General features: G+C 37.7%; 1 protein-coding gene and 1 long non-coding RNA gene across 2 annotated transcripts; both read right to left on the bottom strand.

Annotated features, from left to right (window-relative positions):
• Positions 1 to 1,423: 1,423 nt before the first annotated feature.
• On the bottom strand, positions 1,424 to 15,146 carry LOC120418967 (calcium-independent phospholipase A2-gamma-like). Its single transcript, XM_039581512.2, has 6 exons — positions 14,914 to 15,146; positions 14,714 to 14,802; positions 6,127 to 6,538; positions 5,798 to 6,018; positions 5,306 to 5,738; positions 1,424 to 2,117 (listed from the first exon to the last, which is right to left on the bottom strand). Exons 1-6 carry the CDS (start codon positions 14,936 to 14,938, stop codon positions 1,876 to 1,878), a joined length of 1,422 nt encoding a protein of 473 aa, XP_039437446.1. The 5' UTR covers positions 14,939 to 15,146; the 3' UTR covers positions 1,424 to 1,875.
• On the bottom strand, positions 6,545 to 10,414 carry LOC128093153 (uncharacterized). The gene is made up of 3 exons (XR_008212273.1): positions 10,006 to 10,414; positions 7,419 to 9,938; positions 6,545 to 7,363 (listed from the first exon to the last, which is right to left on the bottom strand). It is a non-coding gene; the product is annotated as an uncharacterized LOC128093153 (long non-coding RNA).
• Positions 15,147 to 18,650: the final 3,504 nt, after the last annotated feature.

Here is an 18,650-nt window from a genome sequence, read left to right on the forward strand (position 1 = left end):
ACTCGTCCAAAGCGTGTTTTTTGCTCGAAAATCACGCTTTAGACGAGTTTTGAGGACGCTATATCTTCTTTCAGAAGCAAGTTAGCACCATACTCTCTGCGGCAAAGTTGTAGAACAGCAAACTTTGGGGAGTTGTTTAGGACCCCAAATGGAACTGAAAAGTTGCTGTGCTAACTAAATTTGGAAACTTTATTTTTTTTCTATACAACCATATTACACCCTAATGTGGCATGTTAACCAACTTTGACCAAGACACCAAAGCCTTAAAATCTCATCCAACAAAGTTAGGTTTTTGTTGACACCCTGGAATGTCGTCACCATGTATGTCAATAACTTTACCAGTTGGCCGTTATCAACCAGCAGCGTTGGAATAATCATCATCAAAAGAAAATCTTTGGACGTTCATCAATAGAAAAAATCTGAAGGGAGCATGGCTCTCCTCTCTCGCGCACGAAAGATCGGTAAAAGGAATCTAAATCTTGATTATTCGACGGAACATCTTTTTCACTACAACACTTGCAAATGTAACGTCACACGTCTAAAAATGACCTGTCACATTTTGTAGATGGGTAATGTGTGTAAAAAAAGTGAAATAGATATTTTTGAGTGGTGCTGACAAGGAAATTCACAAAAAATCATCAGCAGATTGATTTTCTTGGAGAATTTTGGGAGCGATTTTTTTTTTTGCGTGATTTGCCTCCTCTCTCTTTTGCGGGTGAAGAAAGTTCGCAAGCGAAATTGATTTTTTCGCGATTATTCCATCCCTGACAGTACTTCCGATGACACTGGCTAGGAGGTTTTGTTGATTTTTGACTCATTTCTGATGTTTTTACTGAAAATAAACAATGATTTGAAGTTTTTTTAATTGGAATGTAAGTTTTTTTTATAAAATGTAAGTACCGTCATCAGGGATAACATTGAGTCTAGGGTTGAGATTGAGTCATACAAATTTCAGCATTTTTATATGACACAATCACACCCCTCAGACCATTTTGCATCCCCAATGACGTTAGCAAAAGCACTAAAAACATTAAATTTCTAAACATGCCAAGTATCCGCACTACACGACACTTTACTGTCCACATTCCCCACACACTACCAGTAGCCAAATTCGCGCGCATCGTCGTTACCGTCGCGTACGTAACATTCGCGCGCGCGTTCTCGATTTCGCATGCGCGTCGCCGTTAGGGTAGCTTCACGCGGTAGCCTCTAATACGTGCTGCCAATTTCCCAAATTATGAAGCAATTTCTCCATCAGCAGCAACTTCCCCCCAAAAAGCAGTCATCTCCAAATTGCCAACCAAAAGAGAAGGGGAAAAACAGAGTAAGAGAGGGAGGAGGGGGTGGCGAAATTTGCCTCACTCCGGCTGGCTGGCTTTCTTTCTTTTTGGACTGTGATCTACTCACATGAACACAACGCAGCGTAATTAACTCTCGCAGGTTTTGTTTATTCGAGTAACCTTGCTTCTTAGAAGAAAATAAAAAAAAACGAGCAGGGGTGAGAAATATATCGACTCCATGGTCCGTGGTAACATAAATCACGTCGTTAAACTCTGGCATGCCTATCGGGCCTTAACGATCGGAAACAGGCAATACACACTCAAAATTTAGTCAAGTTCATTACAAACTAAAAAAAATGGTGTCGACGAGATTGAACTTGACCATCTCCTCGAGGTTATCGATACTGCAGCTATTGAAGTATGCTCGCTCGCACTAGCCTATTAATGACTGATTTTAAATCTTTGGAACTTAGCTCCTAACATGACTTGAACACGACTCGCCTAACCTCAGCCCTGTGGGCTGAGAAGCGCTCATCCTAATATCAAAAAAAAATTAAAACATCTTAAAACCAAACATGACTTGAATCCTCTCAACCTATCGGAACGCGTCCCGTAGCGCGTCGTACGTCTGGTGGACGATGTTTCGCTTGCGGGTGAGATGTTCCGCCACCAGTTCGAATTTGTCCTCGTTGCGCTTAAAGTACTCGTTGGTGTCCCGTTCGAGCTGGGCGATCTTCTCCGGCCGGACCTCCACCATCGACAGGAACTCCGTCAGGTACGGGTTGAACCGGAAGTAGCGACCCGGGGGGAGCAGGTCACTCAGGATGGTGTGGGTCGCTGGCGAATGAATAAAATTGCATTAAAAAAATAAGTTTAGATTAAACAAAATTATATTTGAAATAATTGGCAGCAGCCTGATTTTTTTAATGCCTTGTATTTTATTTATTAAACTTCTCTTTTTGTTGTTCTTATTAATTATTCATCTTTAAAAAAAAAACTAGAAGAACAGCATACATGTTCATCGGGCACCTTTTTGACTAAATTTTACGATCGATACAGACCCATTGTTGGTTAGGTAATCCAAATACCTCTCCAATGAGTCTAAAACAATGAAGATCTGGCAACCATGTCTCATGTTATGACCACTTAACTGCCCATGCTCACATAAATGTCCCATATGCATTTTGAGCGTGTTGAAAAAAAGAGCTTCGAAGTTTGAAAAAACGTTTATTGTAAATTTCAAATACGAAAGCATTTCACAGGAAAATTTTTAAACAGAGATCTTGAAAATGCTCTTCTTTATGCTTTTTATATGTTTATATTGAAGTTTGTCTTGATTTTTCTCTTTCGATTTGAAAAAGTGCGCAGGATGGGACTTGATATGTGAACATTTTCTTGCTACCAAGGTAACACACAACTGTAAACAAAATTTTCAGTTGAAAATGGCGAGAAAAATATTTTTTGAATTTGAATAAAACCAGCTTCTGCATCGTAAGAGTGCACTTCAAACTATTGAAAAGGTTTTAAAATGCCAGAATAGATGAAACGCAACCTTAATTTATAACATCGTCAAGCCCTAAATGTGAGTTCAGAACATAAAATTTCCATGAGGGACTGGTTTGTGATCATTTTTACGATGGGACTCATATTTGAACATTTTTCAGGTGGGACAAACAAACCTGCCGTAAATTTTCAATTATCTGGAACAAAGTGGTAAATATTATTAGTGTATCTTAAAATAAACAAAAAAATTATGTGATTCCAGCATCTAACCACAGAGTAAAGTATATGAAATCTTATTCCAATAAATGAACAGGTAGCAGTTATTGATCAGCGCGTCTAAGTGCTTCTAGCAGATGAAGCGAATGAAGCTAATGTAGGTAATTTCAAATACTCAAAAAAAATCGATATCTCTGGAACGAAACATATTCATTTCTGTCAATAAGTGATTCTTATGTAAAATTGGCCGGGGAATACGATGGTGAGGTCAAATCAAAAAAATAAGTAGGGGTGTTTTGAGATACGGCCATTTAAAGTTTTCAATTGCGCAATACAGGTAGAAAAAATAAATTGATCAACATTTTGACCACGGAAATGGATTCAACGTCCAATTTCCTTCAAAATTGAGACTAAGACCGACCCTCTAAGATTTGTGGTTCCTGAGCTATCGCCGTTTGAAGATGAAGATTCGCTCAAAAATCGCCAAAAAGTCGATTTTTTTGGGGAGGTACAAAAATGGAGGGGGTGGTCCGATTTGGATGAAATTCGGGAATCTTGCATGTTTTGATAGTCTCAACAGCTCTGCCAAATTTGAGCAGGATCGGAGAGGGTCATTTTCAAATTTGCACTTTTTCGTGCACAGTTGAGATGGAATGACCCATATGCATTTTCATCCCTTTTGAGTTATTTATGTAGTTTGGTTGAAAATCGTGTGCTCTTTTAGAAAAATAAAAAAATATCCAGTACTTTGTTCTAGTAATCTGGAGGAAATTTAATTTTTCGCGGAAACCTTGCGGTTTAAAACAGATAAAAACAGATAAAATGGAAATCTCTTATCCGCAGCATCCGAATGCTTGCCTTTAGAATAATACCAGGTCCAGGTCCTAATACCGTTCAACAAACACTTTGATTCATCTTCTATGGTGAATCCTGACCAAATACCCTACCATATTAACAACTTTTAAAGTTCCTGTCATGTATAGAATGGCAGAAAAGATTATGCTTATTTTTCAAAGCGCAATAAAATTTTGTTTGAGAAAGAAACATATTTTGCCGCCAGTGGGTCAATATATTTTGATAGGGGCAGGGGGGGCAGAATGGCCCACCTAGGTAAAATGCGCCAAAAACCATAGAAAAACATACAAATTTATGAATTCAGTGTAGTAGGCACATAGGTGGAACTCCATACAACCTGTTAGGTCAAAAAGTGGGACGATTGTTTAGTTCTGTCACTGGTATAGTGGAAATTTGTCCACGCTTGTCACAGCCTACTCGGCATCAACAACTGTAAAATTTGAATCTATTATACCTCTTGCAAATTGACAGAGCAAAACATGTATACCACTTGCATGTTGACAAAGTTTAGATTACAGTGATCAATCGTACGGAAATATAACGTTGAAAATTCATGAGAGTTTTCAGTAAAAATCGCACAAAAGTATCATGCGTAATTCAAGCATTCATTCATTAAATGAAGGACTTTATGTTGCTTCGGTGACGCGATTTCTTTGCTAATAATTCAATTTTGATGCTCTTCCTCAACAATTAAAGCTCTCCCTCGTGATTCACTGATGGACGATGGGTTGATAACGTCGTTGATTTGAAAATTGAGAGGAACAGATTTAAGAGCTGCGAATCTCCTCCTCTTCCCATATTTTTGTTCGATGTCAAAGAATTCAAGCCATGCACTACCTAAATACCTGTTTGCAATCGAATAAAATGATGAGCCATGATATCTGAAAATGCAGTTTTTAATGCACAGTTTTTTTCCGGCATTATGGAGCAGGAAAGGTAAAAGAATCGCAAAAACAAACGGCCAACACGAGAGTCGCACGAGAGGCAAAACGAAAATTCAAAGCATGGAGTGCTGCGATTTTGTTTACTTGAGGCAACTTTTCAGTATACCAGTTTTGATTGGACTAGGGGTCAATGCATATTTCATGTAGCCGGTGCACTTTCACCACCAAGCCTCTAAATGATTTGAAGGTTCCGTTCTTGTTTGATTACCTTTGTAATAGCTCCTGGTAACATTATAAACATTGAACAAACTTTTTTCAAACAATCTAACTTTCGAGAAAGCTTATTTAAGAACCTCGAAATAAACAACATTTGCGTGGTTTTGTCAATAAATTTACATTTTTGCTTATGATTCGAAAAATATAATGAATTCAAACGTCGTTTTCGGTGTGATGATGTTATTTGACGTCCTTTTTAAGACCCTTGCCTTACAATTGGTCTAAATCCATTCTAAAGCCCAAAACCAAGGGTGGCCCATTCTGCCCCCCCCCCCCCCTGCTCCTACTCACCTTCCGTATCGGTCGCCGAGTCCAGAATGCGCAGGAACTTGGTCTTCCACGAGCTCGACAGTGATGCTTCCGCCAGAAAGTTCTCGCTCACAATCTTACGCCCGTCCTTTCCCTCACTGGGTTTCGTCCTCGTCCGACCCGTCCCAAGCGAGACCACACACTGAATGCGCTCGTTTGGCCACAAACACTTGGCCTCGTGAATGGCCACCGTCGTCGGATTGTTGTACAGGATTCCCCCGTCCTGGTGCAGCTGTCCCTCGAGCTGAAAGTCACCAAAGTAGGCAGGGGCTGCCGTCGAAGCGCGGACCACTTCCCAGAGACGGGCCGTGTGACTTCCGGCGTAAACCGACTGGACGTTTAGGGGGAAGGTGTAATTTCTAAAGACGTGCGCGTCGATGTGCTGGTCGCAGATGGTTGTGGAGACGCAGCAGATCTAGGGGGAGAGATACAGTTTGGTAAAGAAATGACTTGGTTGAAGCTTCAGCGACTTACCTTTGGCACGTGGGTCAGCTTGGAGGTGTCGATGATCCGCCAGTAGCCAACGTGCTTCTTCAGCAGCCCTTCCCACATTTCCGCATCGTAATACGCGTGGGACGAAACGAGCCGGGACGCGCCTGCCAGTTTGTCCAGCGTTGACGGCCGGTGAAAGATCGTATGACTTGTCTTCTTGTACAAATGAATACACTCATCCAGCGTGACGTTCTTCTCGGAAGCTACGACAAAAGAAACAAAAACATTAAATCCCATTCAAGTTCATGACCAGTTAAATCTCACTGATAAGGGAACCCTCGTTACAACCCACTCTTATCACCATAACTTACCTAGCGCACACACCAAGTTCGCTCCAGCCGAAACTCCGCACACGATATCGAACAGGTCGAATATCCTCCGATTCGTCATCTTCTCGAGCTTGCGCAACAGTTCCATAACGATAAGCCCCCGAATGCCTCCTCCGTCGATGCTCAGTATCCGAATGCCCTGCCCCGGAAGTGGCCCCACATACCCCAGCAGGGTCAACCCAAGCCGGGCACTGTCAACTATGGCCGGATCGGGTGAGTGGCGCAGTTCCTTCAGCAGCTCGATCGCTCCCTCCTGTACGGCGAAGGCCTTCTCCGAGGGGGACCGCTCCAGCTGTTGGACCAACTCGTACAGAACCTGGCGCTGCCGCTCCAGCGGAATGGCCTGGCGGCGTAAGTCCAGGAGGGCATGCCGCGTTTGGGACTGGTTCGAGCGCTGTAATTGAGGGTGGGTGGTTAATTTGGTGTTTAATTTGATGTTTTCGCCATCATTTATATTGAAACCAAAGCTTCAATATTTGAATTCTAATTCTAATTCACTTGAGAACCGTAAAAAAGGAAAAAAAAAACGTTAGAAAAAAATATTAGATATACACTAGGGTGGGTCATTTTTTTTCGAAAGTGCTCGGATCCGGCTGAAATAAGGTCCATCTTGTAGAGGGTACCCATAGGGACTCTCATACCAAATTTGAGCTCATTTGGTTGAAAACTGGCTTGTCGCTCGGGGGTTAAAGTTTACATGGAAATTACTATGGGAAATGAGTGATTTTACTTCAAACGCTCCTACAAGCTAAGCGACAAACTTTAGCCCACACTTACACTAGGTAGCCGTATCGGGGGTGGTCCAAGGAACATTTTTCTCTAAGGGTCCATGGTCATCCGTTCAACCCTGAGCTTGCGCAAAGCCGAAACATCCGGCGACGCCGGAATTCTTCAAAATCTCAGTTTTAACGGTCAACGCATGCTACAAACTATGACAGAAGCATCGTTTGAATGAATGGAAAAAGCGACGCCAAACGTCAACTCACTGTTTAGAAGCTAATGTGAGGGTTTGCGCTTTTCCAACAAAGTGTTTTTTTTTTTTCATGAAAAATAAAATGGTTTTCAATCGGCAATTTGAAAATAAACATGGCCTCCGAACCCGAGTCCGTGGGTGAGCGTGTCGTTGCAAAGAGAACTCGGCGCTAAAAGGTCCAGTTTCAGATCAAGTGAAAGGGTTGCGAGGATTCCGAAAACACCTGGGAACCGGAGGAAAATTGGTCTAAAAAATAAAAAAATAAATAAAAAAAGCTACACTTTCTTAGTATGTTTCTTACAAATAGAAATATTATCCTGATAAGCCGATGCTACCGTTTCAATAAGGTCAATTAAACCATGTCCTGTCCATTCCGATGGCTCTTCGGGTGAACATCTCACCGACGATGCCGCTCGACTTGCCAGACGAACCCCAAGTCGGCTATTCTGCTGGCCCTGTGCGTCGAGCAATCACTTCCCTCCACGAATTCCAACCGTAACTATCTCTACATGTCCTGCCATCCCGATGACTACTCCGGTGAACCCCTCGCCGTCGATTCCGCTGGCCATGTGTGACGTTTAACTGTTTCCGTCCACGATGTCCTACCACATAAAGGGGTTTTTTTTATTTAATTATGTTTCACACCTTAATTCGAATAATTCGTTCTAGAAATAAGCATGAAAAAAATATGAATAATTTGTTATTTAATACAAAAAGTAAAAACCACAATTATGAACCTTTTTTTTGCTTCCAAACAGTGAGTTGACGTTTGGCGTCGCGTTTTCCATTCATTCAAATGATGCTTCTGTCATAGTTTGTAGCATGCGTTGACCGTTAAAACTGAGATTTTGAAGAATTCCGGCGTCGCCGGATGTTTCGGCTTTGCGCAAGCTCAGGGTTGAACGGATGACCATGAACCCTTAGAGAAAAATGTTCCTTGGACCACCCCCGACACGGCTACCTAGTGTAAGTGTGGGCTAAAGTTTGTCGCTTAGCTTGTAGGAGCGTTTGAAGTAAAATCACTCATTTCCCATAGTAATTTCCATGTAAACTTTAACCCCCGAGCGACAAGCCAGTTTTCAACCAAATGAGCTCAAATTTGGTATGAGAGTCCCTATGGGTACCCTCTACAAGATGGACCTTATTTCAGCCGGATCCGAGCACTTTCGAAAAAAATGACCCACCCTAATATACACTCATGCCTCGGTTGAGCACCGCATATGGGGGATGCAAAACCGAGGCGTGCATAACCGAGGCACAGAGCTTATGGGATTTTGGCTATATGGGAGATATTGGCTTTAATCGTACGAAAAATCATGCAAACATCAAAAAATTATAGTATTTTGGAATCGGGATGATGTCAGCTATCCATTAAAATTATAATTTCATGAAAATTTTCACAAAAATACGTATTTTTCCTGTATTTCAAAATGCTTTTTTTTTTCTCTACAGCATCCAAAAATATATTGTTATTGCAAGGGTATCAAATGATCAGGTTTTTTCATACATTTTGGATGTAATAACATCATTTTTAGAAAATACTCCAAATTTTCACAAAACTACGTCTTTTCGAAAAAATACTCAAAATTTCAATTTTTACAATATGGGTATCAAACGATCGGGATTTTTTTCATACATTTCAAATGTAATAACAATTTTTTTGAAAATACTCCAAATTTTCACAAAACTACGTATTTTCGAAAAAAAATTACTCGAAATTTCCGTTTTTACAATGTGGGTATCAAACGATCGGGATTTTTTCATACATTTCGAAAGTTATTAAAAAAATTAAAATACTAAAAAATTTCACAAAACTACGTATTTTTGAAAAAAAAGAATTGATTATTTGATACCCATAATGTAAAAACTGAAATTTTGAAAAGTTTTACAAAAATACGTAGTTTTGTGAAAATTTTGAGTATTTTCAAAAAATATTGTTATTACATTCGAAATGTATGAAAAAATCCCGATCGTTTATACACACTTCGAAAAAATCGTGTAATATTCTGTCTATTTGATGCACATAACTGGAGCGTCAAATAAGACATAAAATTACATCTGATTTGAAAATTACCCGACCTTTACCGTCAACCGATATGGTCGTGTAAAATTACATCAAACGCAATTCATAGGAAACCATTCCTATTGGAATTGCGATTTATTGGATTTTTGGATTAAATTTATTGGAAAGAAAAAAAAACACCGTATTTATATTAATTAATCTTATTTTTATTAACACTTTATGATTAAAATCGAATAAATACATTTTCCTCTATCATCCACCACCGGAATGCCCAACGTGGCCAGGCCACTAAACAGATAACCTTCATCGCGTTCAGCACGTAGCTTAACTAGCCGCAAACCCTCCAGCTCTGCTATCAATCCATTTTCGTTCCCACGTCGTCGCAAGCGTTCCTCCGCTAGCTGCAGCCGAGGCCCCAACCGACGACCAACCTGCTTCAATCGATCGTTTCAAAATATGACGTGAGCTGGTCCATTTGTTTGAGGCCTTCCTTTTCTCGTGTCACGGAACTCCTCATCTTGCCACCTGGGACGACGACCACATCCGGCTCCGTCGGACCGACATCGCCTTGCAAACGAACCAGCTCCACCGGAACAACACTGTTGGTACCGAAAGCGATCTCCATCACGAAATGCCACCGACTGAACCAACTGATTACCTCCGCGGCACTATCAACCGTGGTCAGTACCTGGCGCAAAGCCAACGCTCGAACCCATCCACCGGCAGTCATCCATTGCCAACAGGATCACGGATCGGATTCAGGGAGTTTGCCCGAAAGAGGGATGGAGATGTTTCTGGCTGGAAAGATTTGTTCGGAATTTCATTTAATTGGGTTAAAATTTTAAGAAATATTCTGTACACTTACCTTGGCAATCGATTTTATTGAGATTTTTAGCTCAAAAAGTGGCGAAAGCTGAGAAAAACTAATTTTTATCGGGACAACTTCTCCGCGTCAACTTTCCTAATCGGAATCCATCATGGCTGACGTTTGCTGCACTGTGAAGTGAAAGGCACCAAATCAGCGTACAATCGGGTTATATTTGAAGTAAAATTAAATCATCGCACAGAATATTACACGACAAACGACGCTCCAATCATGTGCATCATATTTGATGTAATGTTCATTTAAAAATGATTTATTGTTACATTTTATAAGATTCAAACTTCTGCTTAAGTGAATTTGGTCAATCCGCGTCGATTCAAACATAATATTACGTTTGATTTTAGGTTACGTGATAAGTTTTTACGTCAAATTTTGAATTACGTTTGATGTAATATTCATATTTTTTTAGTGTGTCTGCTTAAGTGAATTTGGTCAATCCGCGTCGATTCAAACATAATATTACGTTTGATTTTAGGTTACGTGATAAGTTTTTACGTCAAATTTTGAATTACGTTTGATGTAATATTCATATTTTTTTAGTGTGTACCCACATTGTAAAAACGGAAATTTTGAGTATTTTTTTTCGAAAATACGTAGTTTTGTGAAAATTTGGAGTATTTTCAAAGAATATTGTTATTACATTCGAAATGTATGAAAAAATCCCGATCGTTCGATACCTACATTGTAAAAACGGAAATTTTGAGTATTTTTTTCGAAAATACGTAGTTTTGTGAAAATTTTGAGTATTTTCTAAAAATGTTGTTATTACATTCGAAATGTATGAAAAAATCCCGATCGTTTGATACCCATATTATAAAAATTGAAATTTTGAGTATTTTTTTCGAAAAAACGTATTTTTTGTGAAAATTTGGAGTATATTCTAAAAATGTTGTTATTAAATTCGAAATGTATGAAAAAATCCCGATCGTTTGATACCCATATTGTAAAAATTGAAATTTTGAGTATTTTTTTCGAAAAAAAACGTAGTTTTGTGAAAATTTAAAGTATATTCTAAAAATGTTGTTATTACATCCGAAATGTATGAAAAAAACCTGATCATTTGATACCCATATTGCAATAACAATATATTTTTGGATTCTTTAGAGAAAAAAAAATGCATTTTCGAAATACAGGAAAAATACGTATTTTTGTGAAAATTTTCATGAAATAATAATTTATTGGATAACTGACATCATCCCGATTCCAAAACACTATAATTTTTTGATGTTTGCATGATTTTTCATACGATTAAAGCCAATGTCTCCCATATAGCCAAAATCCCATAAGCTCTGTGCTTCAGTTAAGCACTGGGCCGTGCTTAACCGAGGCAGCTGAACGGTGCAAAACCGAGGCAGTGCAAAACCGAGGCGTGCAAAACCGAGGCATGACTGTAACACAAGAAAAGTTCAATAAAAAGGATTTTAAAGGATTAAAATTTAGCTAGCATTTCACTGCGTGTTTTCTGGACAGCCTTTAAAAGAAAAAAATAGTCTTCGCTTTTTCAAGTGCCAATTAAAAAAAAAATTCTCGGCTTTCCAATTCTCCAGCTTTTTGCAATAACATTTTTGGTTATAGAAGAATACCGCCAACTGTTATTGGGATGATTGGATTAGTTGTTAAAATAACAAAAATAATAAAAAAAGATTTGTTCGAAGAATAACTAAAAATGTTATAAGGGGGCCGTTCATAAACCACGTGGACACTTTTTTCGAAATCCCCCACCTCGTGAACAATTGTCCATACAAAAAAAATCTTCCCCCCCCCCCCCCTCCCCAAAGTGTCATCGTGGTTTATGGATGGTCCCTAGTCTGTTATTACAATAACAATCCAATAACAAAAAAAACATAACGACGAATAACAATAACACATAAATAACATAAAATGTTATTGGCCTAGTATTTTCAAATATCAAAAAATGTTATTCCCAAGTTATTTCCGTCTGCTCTTGTTCGCTCTTTGAAGCATCAAAAAGATGAGAAAATTTCTCATAGAGCACTTTCGAAAGAAGCGATAACTATTTTTTCCTGAAAAGTTTCTTCTAGGAAACAAGCCGTGATTTTTTATTTTTTATTATAATATATTGTATTAATAAATTTGTTGAAATATATGCAGTTCTCTGATAAAAACTTAACCTAACTTTCGTGTAGAGAAAATTATGTTTATTTATTATCGAAATTTGTGTGAAAATGACATAGATTTTTTTTCTCGAGTTTTAGATTTTTTGACTTATAAATTCAAGTAAAAATCTTTTGGCTTATTCATTTTACATTTATTATTAATTTACACCTACACTCCCAAGCTCGAGAAAAAGGAGGAAATTTTATGGAAATTCCTCCTTTTTTCAAGCATGGGAGTTTAACTACACTCAAACCCCGATGGTTTGACACCAACTGTTGTCAAACGATCGGGGTCACTTTTTAGTTTGACAGCCCTTTTACACGGAGTTCACACTCACTACCAAACTTTTGTTTTGATAGTGTTCGTAAGCGCCGTGTAAAAAGTGACAGTTCAACCAACGGGGTACAAACTAAAAAAGTGTCAAACGAAAAAGTGACCAACCACCGGGGGTTGAGTGTATTAAGCAAAGAGTGAGCCAAGAACAAGCTTTAAGAATTTTGCCACTTATTTTTTTCTTTTTTTACATTTTTGTACATTTTTTTCATTGAGATAATAAAATTAAAAGCGTACCAATCCAGGTTATATTTTCAAATTCAAGGTAACCCATCACAATTTGTTTTTGTCCAAACACATTGACAACCAACCTATCAGCAAAAATTCTAGTTGATTTTCCGTTTCTAATCTTGTTTGGGGTTTTAGGCAAAATAATTCGGTAAATTTGAAATTGAATTTTAGTTTTTAATGGTCTGATTTTTCTTAAAATTATTTATTTTATTTTAAGGCCGTTGCAAATATTTTTTAAAGTTTTTGTCGCCCCTCCCTTCAAAATTGGTACGAAAAATTACGGGGCAAAAAAAATATTTTTTCAAAAAAATCAAAATTTCAATGGAAATAGAAGTCTAATCAACTGAGAACAATCTAGAATGCCTTTTTCTGCATTGATAATCATATTTAGCATGTTTGGGCTCAATTGAAAATATTTTGAACTTTTATGAAATTACAATGGACAGCAACGCAAAAACTTTTTTTTCTCGCAAAAATAACATTTTCGTCAATACTTAGAAATCTTGGAAATAAATGATTGCAAATGGATTTTAAAACACTTTTTTCATTCAAATGTTGATAATGTGGCCTGTAATTTCAATTTTTTAACTTTTATATATTTTAAAAGGCCGTTCCAAATATTTTTTGAAGTAAATGACAAGACAACATTTTTTCGATGGATCAACGATGGTCCCCTTGGAACGTGCTGTCAAGTAGGACCTTGTCTGGCAAGAAAGACCGCGAAGTTATTTTTTTTTTAAATTGATTTAAAAATCAATTTTAAATCCTATGCGGTCATACAAAGGGTCATTTTACTCAGAAAAATAAGCTGTATCGTTGTAATAACAATAATATAACAAATTTAAGCTTAATTTTAGGACCCATTTCGAAATATTTTTTTTTGTGGGCTGGTTTTGGAATATTTTGATTTTGTTTTTCTCTTTTTTCGCAGAAAAAAATATCATTTAAACTTGAAAGTTAGAGTTTTAAATATTCCAATTTGACTACATGTTTAAAACTGCAAAATTCGCAATCGTTTTCAGAAATATAAATTGAGTTGTTAAAAATAACACTAGTCAGCAAAAAAATAGATAAAAATTACTTGCTCACTTGCTCAAATCGGAGAGAAGCAAAAACTTTCTAAATATTTTTTCTTTGAAATGCTCTACAAATTAGTAATAAAGATTATATTACAGTGTTGAAAACAATACTTCAGAAATTCAACAACAAAACATATAAACTAAAAACATTGCTCCTGAGTCCTGATTGAAAGCTAGTACGAAGATTGGAAAGAAAGGGGTCAAGAAACAGCTTTACGAACAGCAGAACAAAGGAGAGGGAGCGATTTCTTGGGGCTTTTCTTCACCCTATCTGGCTTGCTTTCGCTGCCGCTGCTGCCCATTTGAAATTTTTCTTGACCGGTTTCTTACGAAGTGCATATACCGCTTGAATTAGCAAATGTATAAACTAAATAATACCCGCAGAAATTTAATTTATCATAACAAAACTTCTCTGTAACTTCTGTTTTTTTTTTTCAATCAGACTTGAAAAATTACAGAAATTTTAAAGAAATAATAAATTTGTTATAAACGTTCTACAGAAGAATTTTGCATGGATGAATAAAATAATTAACACGACGTCGACCAAGTATTACCTGCAAAATGAGACATTCAAAAATGACCAAATAGATAGACAATGACTCAATAATGTTAAGGGGAAAACACGAACGAAAGGTATCTCAACCCAGACTGAAAGACTGTCGGAATTTCGTAAAAGATATTGAACTCATAGCTTTGCTCCAACCGAGTATTGCGAGACACAGTTTGGCAAAGGAAAAACACCAAAACATTGAATCACACCCCCTCAACTACACGAAACGAAATGATCAAGAAGAGGAAAATCGATTTCAAACACTGTACAACCCCGCAGTAGAGGGTGACCAGCTTATATAATTGCCACGGCTCAAATCATATTTTTAGAAATAAATATATTTAGCAAGACATGTCCACCGTTCTAATAAATGGGATACCTTTTGATGTTTCGGGAGTTGATCCTGTCCAGTCCATGGTTCGGCCGAGGCAATCCGTGCCCTACTGGCAACTATCGGCAGTCTACTACCTGCAGATCAGAACACACACAACAAACAGCATTGTAATCAGCATTGCAGGGCATAAGATTTGGGCAACGGGAAACAAATATCTACTAAATTTTGCTACTTCAATCACGAACCAATAAAAGCCTTCCAGCCGTTCATGTTCTGCCAACACTGGTCAACAAACTTTCTTTCAACAAACAACCAACTATTCACAAAAAAGGACTCCGCAATCGGATTAGCTAACGCGATGCTCCATAATTGACCACATCCAAGAAAAGTATGAAGATTCTTCTTTTTTTTTGCAAATAAAAAAAACCTTTTTCACAACATCGCACGAATCACGCCACTCACTGACTGACTGGCAGCAGAATGTTGTTTGTGTTTGATCTTGAAAATCTGCCTGAACTGGTGATGGTGTGAGAAATGGGGTGGCACGCAAACTCACAACCACGTCGTTGTCTTTGTGTTGTGGGTGACAGCATAGCTACGCGTGGTATCAGCATCGAATAACGGAGCATAAAAATAGAAGAAAATTGAGAGCAAAACATAAACGAGACGAAATGTTAAGGTGGGTGCACACGATGGAGCACGGTGCAAGAAAGGACGGTTTTGGTGAGAAATGTTTTCGTTGTACCTACATATGTTGGTGACCTATGTTTTTATGTTGTTTATGTTTGTCTTCTTTCTTTTTAAGTATTTTTACATGTTTTTTTAAGGAACTATTACACTACCGCAAACAAACTCGAACTTTTTCGTGTTTGACAGTTTGCCATACTGGCAAACTTGTTTGCGGCAATCTTGCAAACAAGACAAAATGTATGCAGGCTGCCGTTCGTAGGGGCAGGGGGGGCAGAATGGACCAGGGGGGCAGAATGGGCCACCCTTGGTTTTGGGCTTTAGAATGGATTTAGACCAATTGTAAGGCAAGGGTCTTATAAAGGACGTCAAATAACTTCACCATATCGAAAACGACGTTTGAATTCATTGTATTTTTCGAATTATGAGCAAAAATGTAAATTTATTGACAAAACTACGCAAATGTTGTTTATTTCGAGGTTTTTAAATAAGCTTTTTGAAAAGTTGAATTGTTTGAAAAAGTTTGCTCAATGCTTATAACGTTACTAGATGTTACTACCAAGGTATACAAACAACAACGGAACCTTAAAATCATTTAGAGACTTGGTGATGGAAGTGTTAAATTAAAATCCACTTGGGGGCAGAATGGACCACCCTTATCCTGCCTTATAAAAACAATCAAAAGTTATGAAATTTGGATTAAATGGATTATTTCACCTCTGGTAGCTTCACAAATCACGTTTAATGAAAAATTAGTTGATTTTTTAGTTGTTTTGATGATTATTTGTAAAAATAGTGTCCTTTTTCAACATATTAACACTATTTTCAAAAAATTTGTTTTGATAAGTGACTATTTTTATTAAAGTGGTCTAACTTCATGGAAACTATGTTAGAAAGGTACCTTAAGTCATTTCTTATCTCCCTTCAACGTTGTATTAGACAAAATGGCTTGTTTTCTAAGGTGGCCCATTCTGCCCCGCAGGGTGGCCCATTCTGCCCCGCACCCTGGAAAAAAAAGTCGAAAAAACTTTTTTTTTTAAGTGGCTCAAAAACAGTTTTAAGCTAAAAAATTTCATCAACCAAGTATATAACATTGAAGGGAACATCCCAAAGCATAAGCCTACAACACTGAATTCATAAGTTTTCATGTTTTTCTATGGTTTTTGGCGCATTTTACTTAGGCGGGCCATTCTGCCCCCCCTCCCCCTACAAACAAATCCAGGCAAACAAACAATGCAGGCAAACTGGCAAACTGTCTAAAAGTGCGAGTTTGTTTGTTTGCCGTAATGTAATAGCTCCTATAGTCTAATGGCGGCTTTAGGCTAATTGTACAACTTCCAATCAATATATGGGTTTGTTTTCTTTATGTGTCACTTTTTCATCCTTTTGTAGTTTATCAACATTTTATATATCATTTAAGTTACAACCCAATGCAATTCATTCTGCAACGGGATTGAATCTCCAGCAAAAAAAAACTGCTCAACACCTAAACTCCCAAGCTCGAGAAAAAGGGGGAATTTGAATGGAAATTCCACATTTTTCTCGAGCTTGGGAGTATAGGTGTTAAACATTGATTGGGACTCAACAATATCTGCGGCATACTTATTTAGACTTTGACAAATTTAGAGATGTTGTGAATATCTGTTCACAATCAAAACGAATAAAAAAACTTAATGAAAAGGGGTTTGAAAGATGTGAATTATCTGTACAAAACTGTACAATATTTTTTAGATCTGCTACCAGGCCAGATAAGTTTAAAATTTACACCAAAAAAATGAAGACCTCAATTTTTACCGATTGAATATGGAAGAAGAAGGTTTCTTCTTCTTCCCTCTCTCCCATACTGCCGTTCTACGCATAATTGTCCCATGTCAGTTTTGGACGATTTTGACTTTATGACATTTTTAAGTTTAGTTTGATGTGTACTTTAAGAAAAACACATAAAATCTGGTACTTTGTTCGGAAACTCATTAAAAATAACATCAAGTCTGTTTGTCCCATCGTTGAACTTCTACGCATAATTGTCCCACCAAGTATTTGCTTACACGGAATCATTAGTTTTACGAAGCATTATGTCTTCGTTACCTGTTGTATAGCAAGAGAATCACAAATAAGGGTGATAAACTGCTAACTGGGGCGATTAGGGACACATAGGGCGAATAGGAACCCACGGGACAATTATGCGTAGAAACGCAGAAATCGGTCGAAAAATGTCAATCGCGTTTTTCTCAGTTGCACTTTTTTGAACATGGGACAATTATGCGTAGAACGGCAGCATATGTCTTCCAAAAATTTCGGCCCAGATCAAAATTGAGATTTTTTTTCGTTTTTCCTTGCCATTTTTTACAGACTTGATCAAATTGGATGACATTTGAATTGGAGGCACTAAGGGTGTGTTCTCATAACTCCAGAATTGACGTAAATTCGCAAAAGACGTCTTTGAATTAACGTCGAACCGATTGGTTTGTGTCTTGGGAAAAAGTAAACCGCTAACATTTTGTATAGCGGAAAACTCCGCCAGATGGCAGTGATAGCATATTTTCTGTAAATGCTTAACTTTCGAAAACGACGAAACTCTGGAATAAATTTTGAAAATGACTTATATTTTTAAAGCCAAAAATAAAAATTGTCAATTTCACTGGTCCGACTGTTTAGGATGTTATTCCGACGACAGCTTAATTTATGTTTAGATTGTACATAACCATGAATGGCTCTATCTGACAAGGCATCATCGACTAACGACGATTTAAAATTCTAGTGTATGTTTTGATTGATTTTGAGCAAGGGTGGTTTATGCCATATTAAATAACATATATCAAGCAAAACAATGTAAATGGGCCAATGGAAATTTTTAACACACAGTCTATCCCGCTCAAGTCAGTAAATGTTTAAATTAAGAATGAGCAAGATAGACTGTTTGTTTACAAATCCACTATGGCCCATTTTTTGGGTTGATACATTCCAAAATCATTAGGCCTAGATCAGGGTTGCCCAACAAAGGAGCATTTTTGTTATGCGAACGCAGGGCCAATGGTTGGGTACCCCTGCTAGTGTGGTTTTTATATGCAAATCACAATTCTCACCTACTTGTTGATTCAACTTATCTACATTTGCAGATGGTTTGATATGAGAAATTACGCAAAAAGTCGTTAAACTCGTTTTTTTGTATTTTTTTATGGCAAACTCTATTTGCGACTTCCATAATGGAGACTTGCATGCAATTTACGTCCGACGTTAAATCATTCACGTCATGACGTCAATTCAAGTGAAAGACGTTATTAGACCTGAAACGGTT

Source organism: Culex pipiens, chromosome 2 (assembly GCF_016801865.2).
Source record: "Culex pipiens pallens isolate TS chromosome 2, TS_CPP_V2, whole genome shotgun sequence".
Lineage (NCBI taxonomy): Eukaryota > Metazoa > Arthropoda > Insecta > Diptera > Culicidae > Culex > Culex pipiens.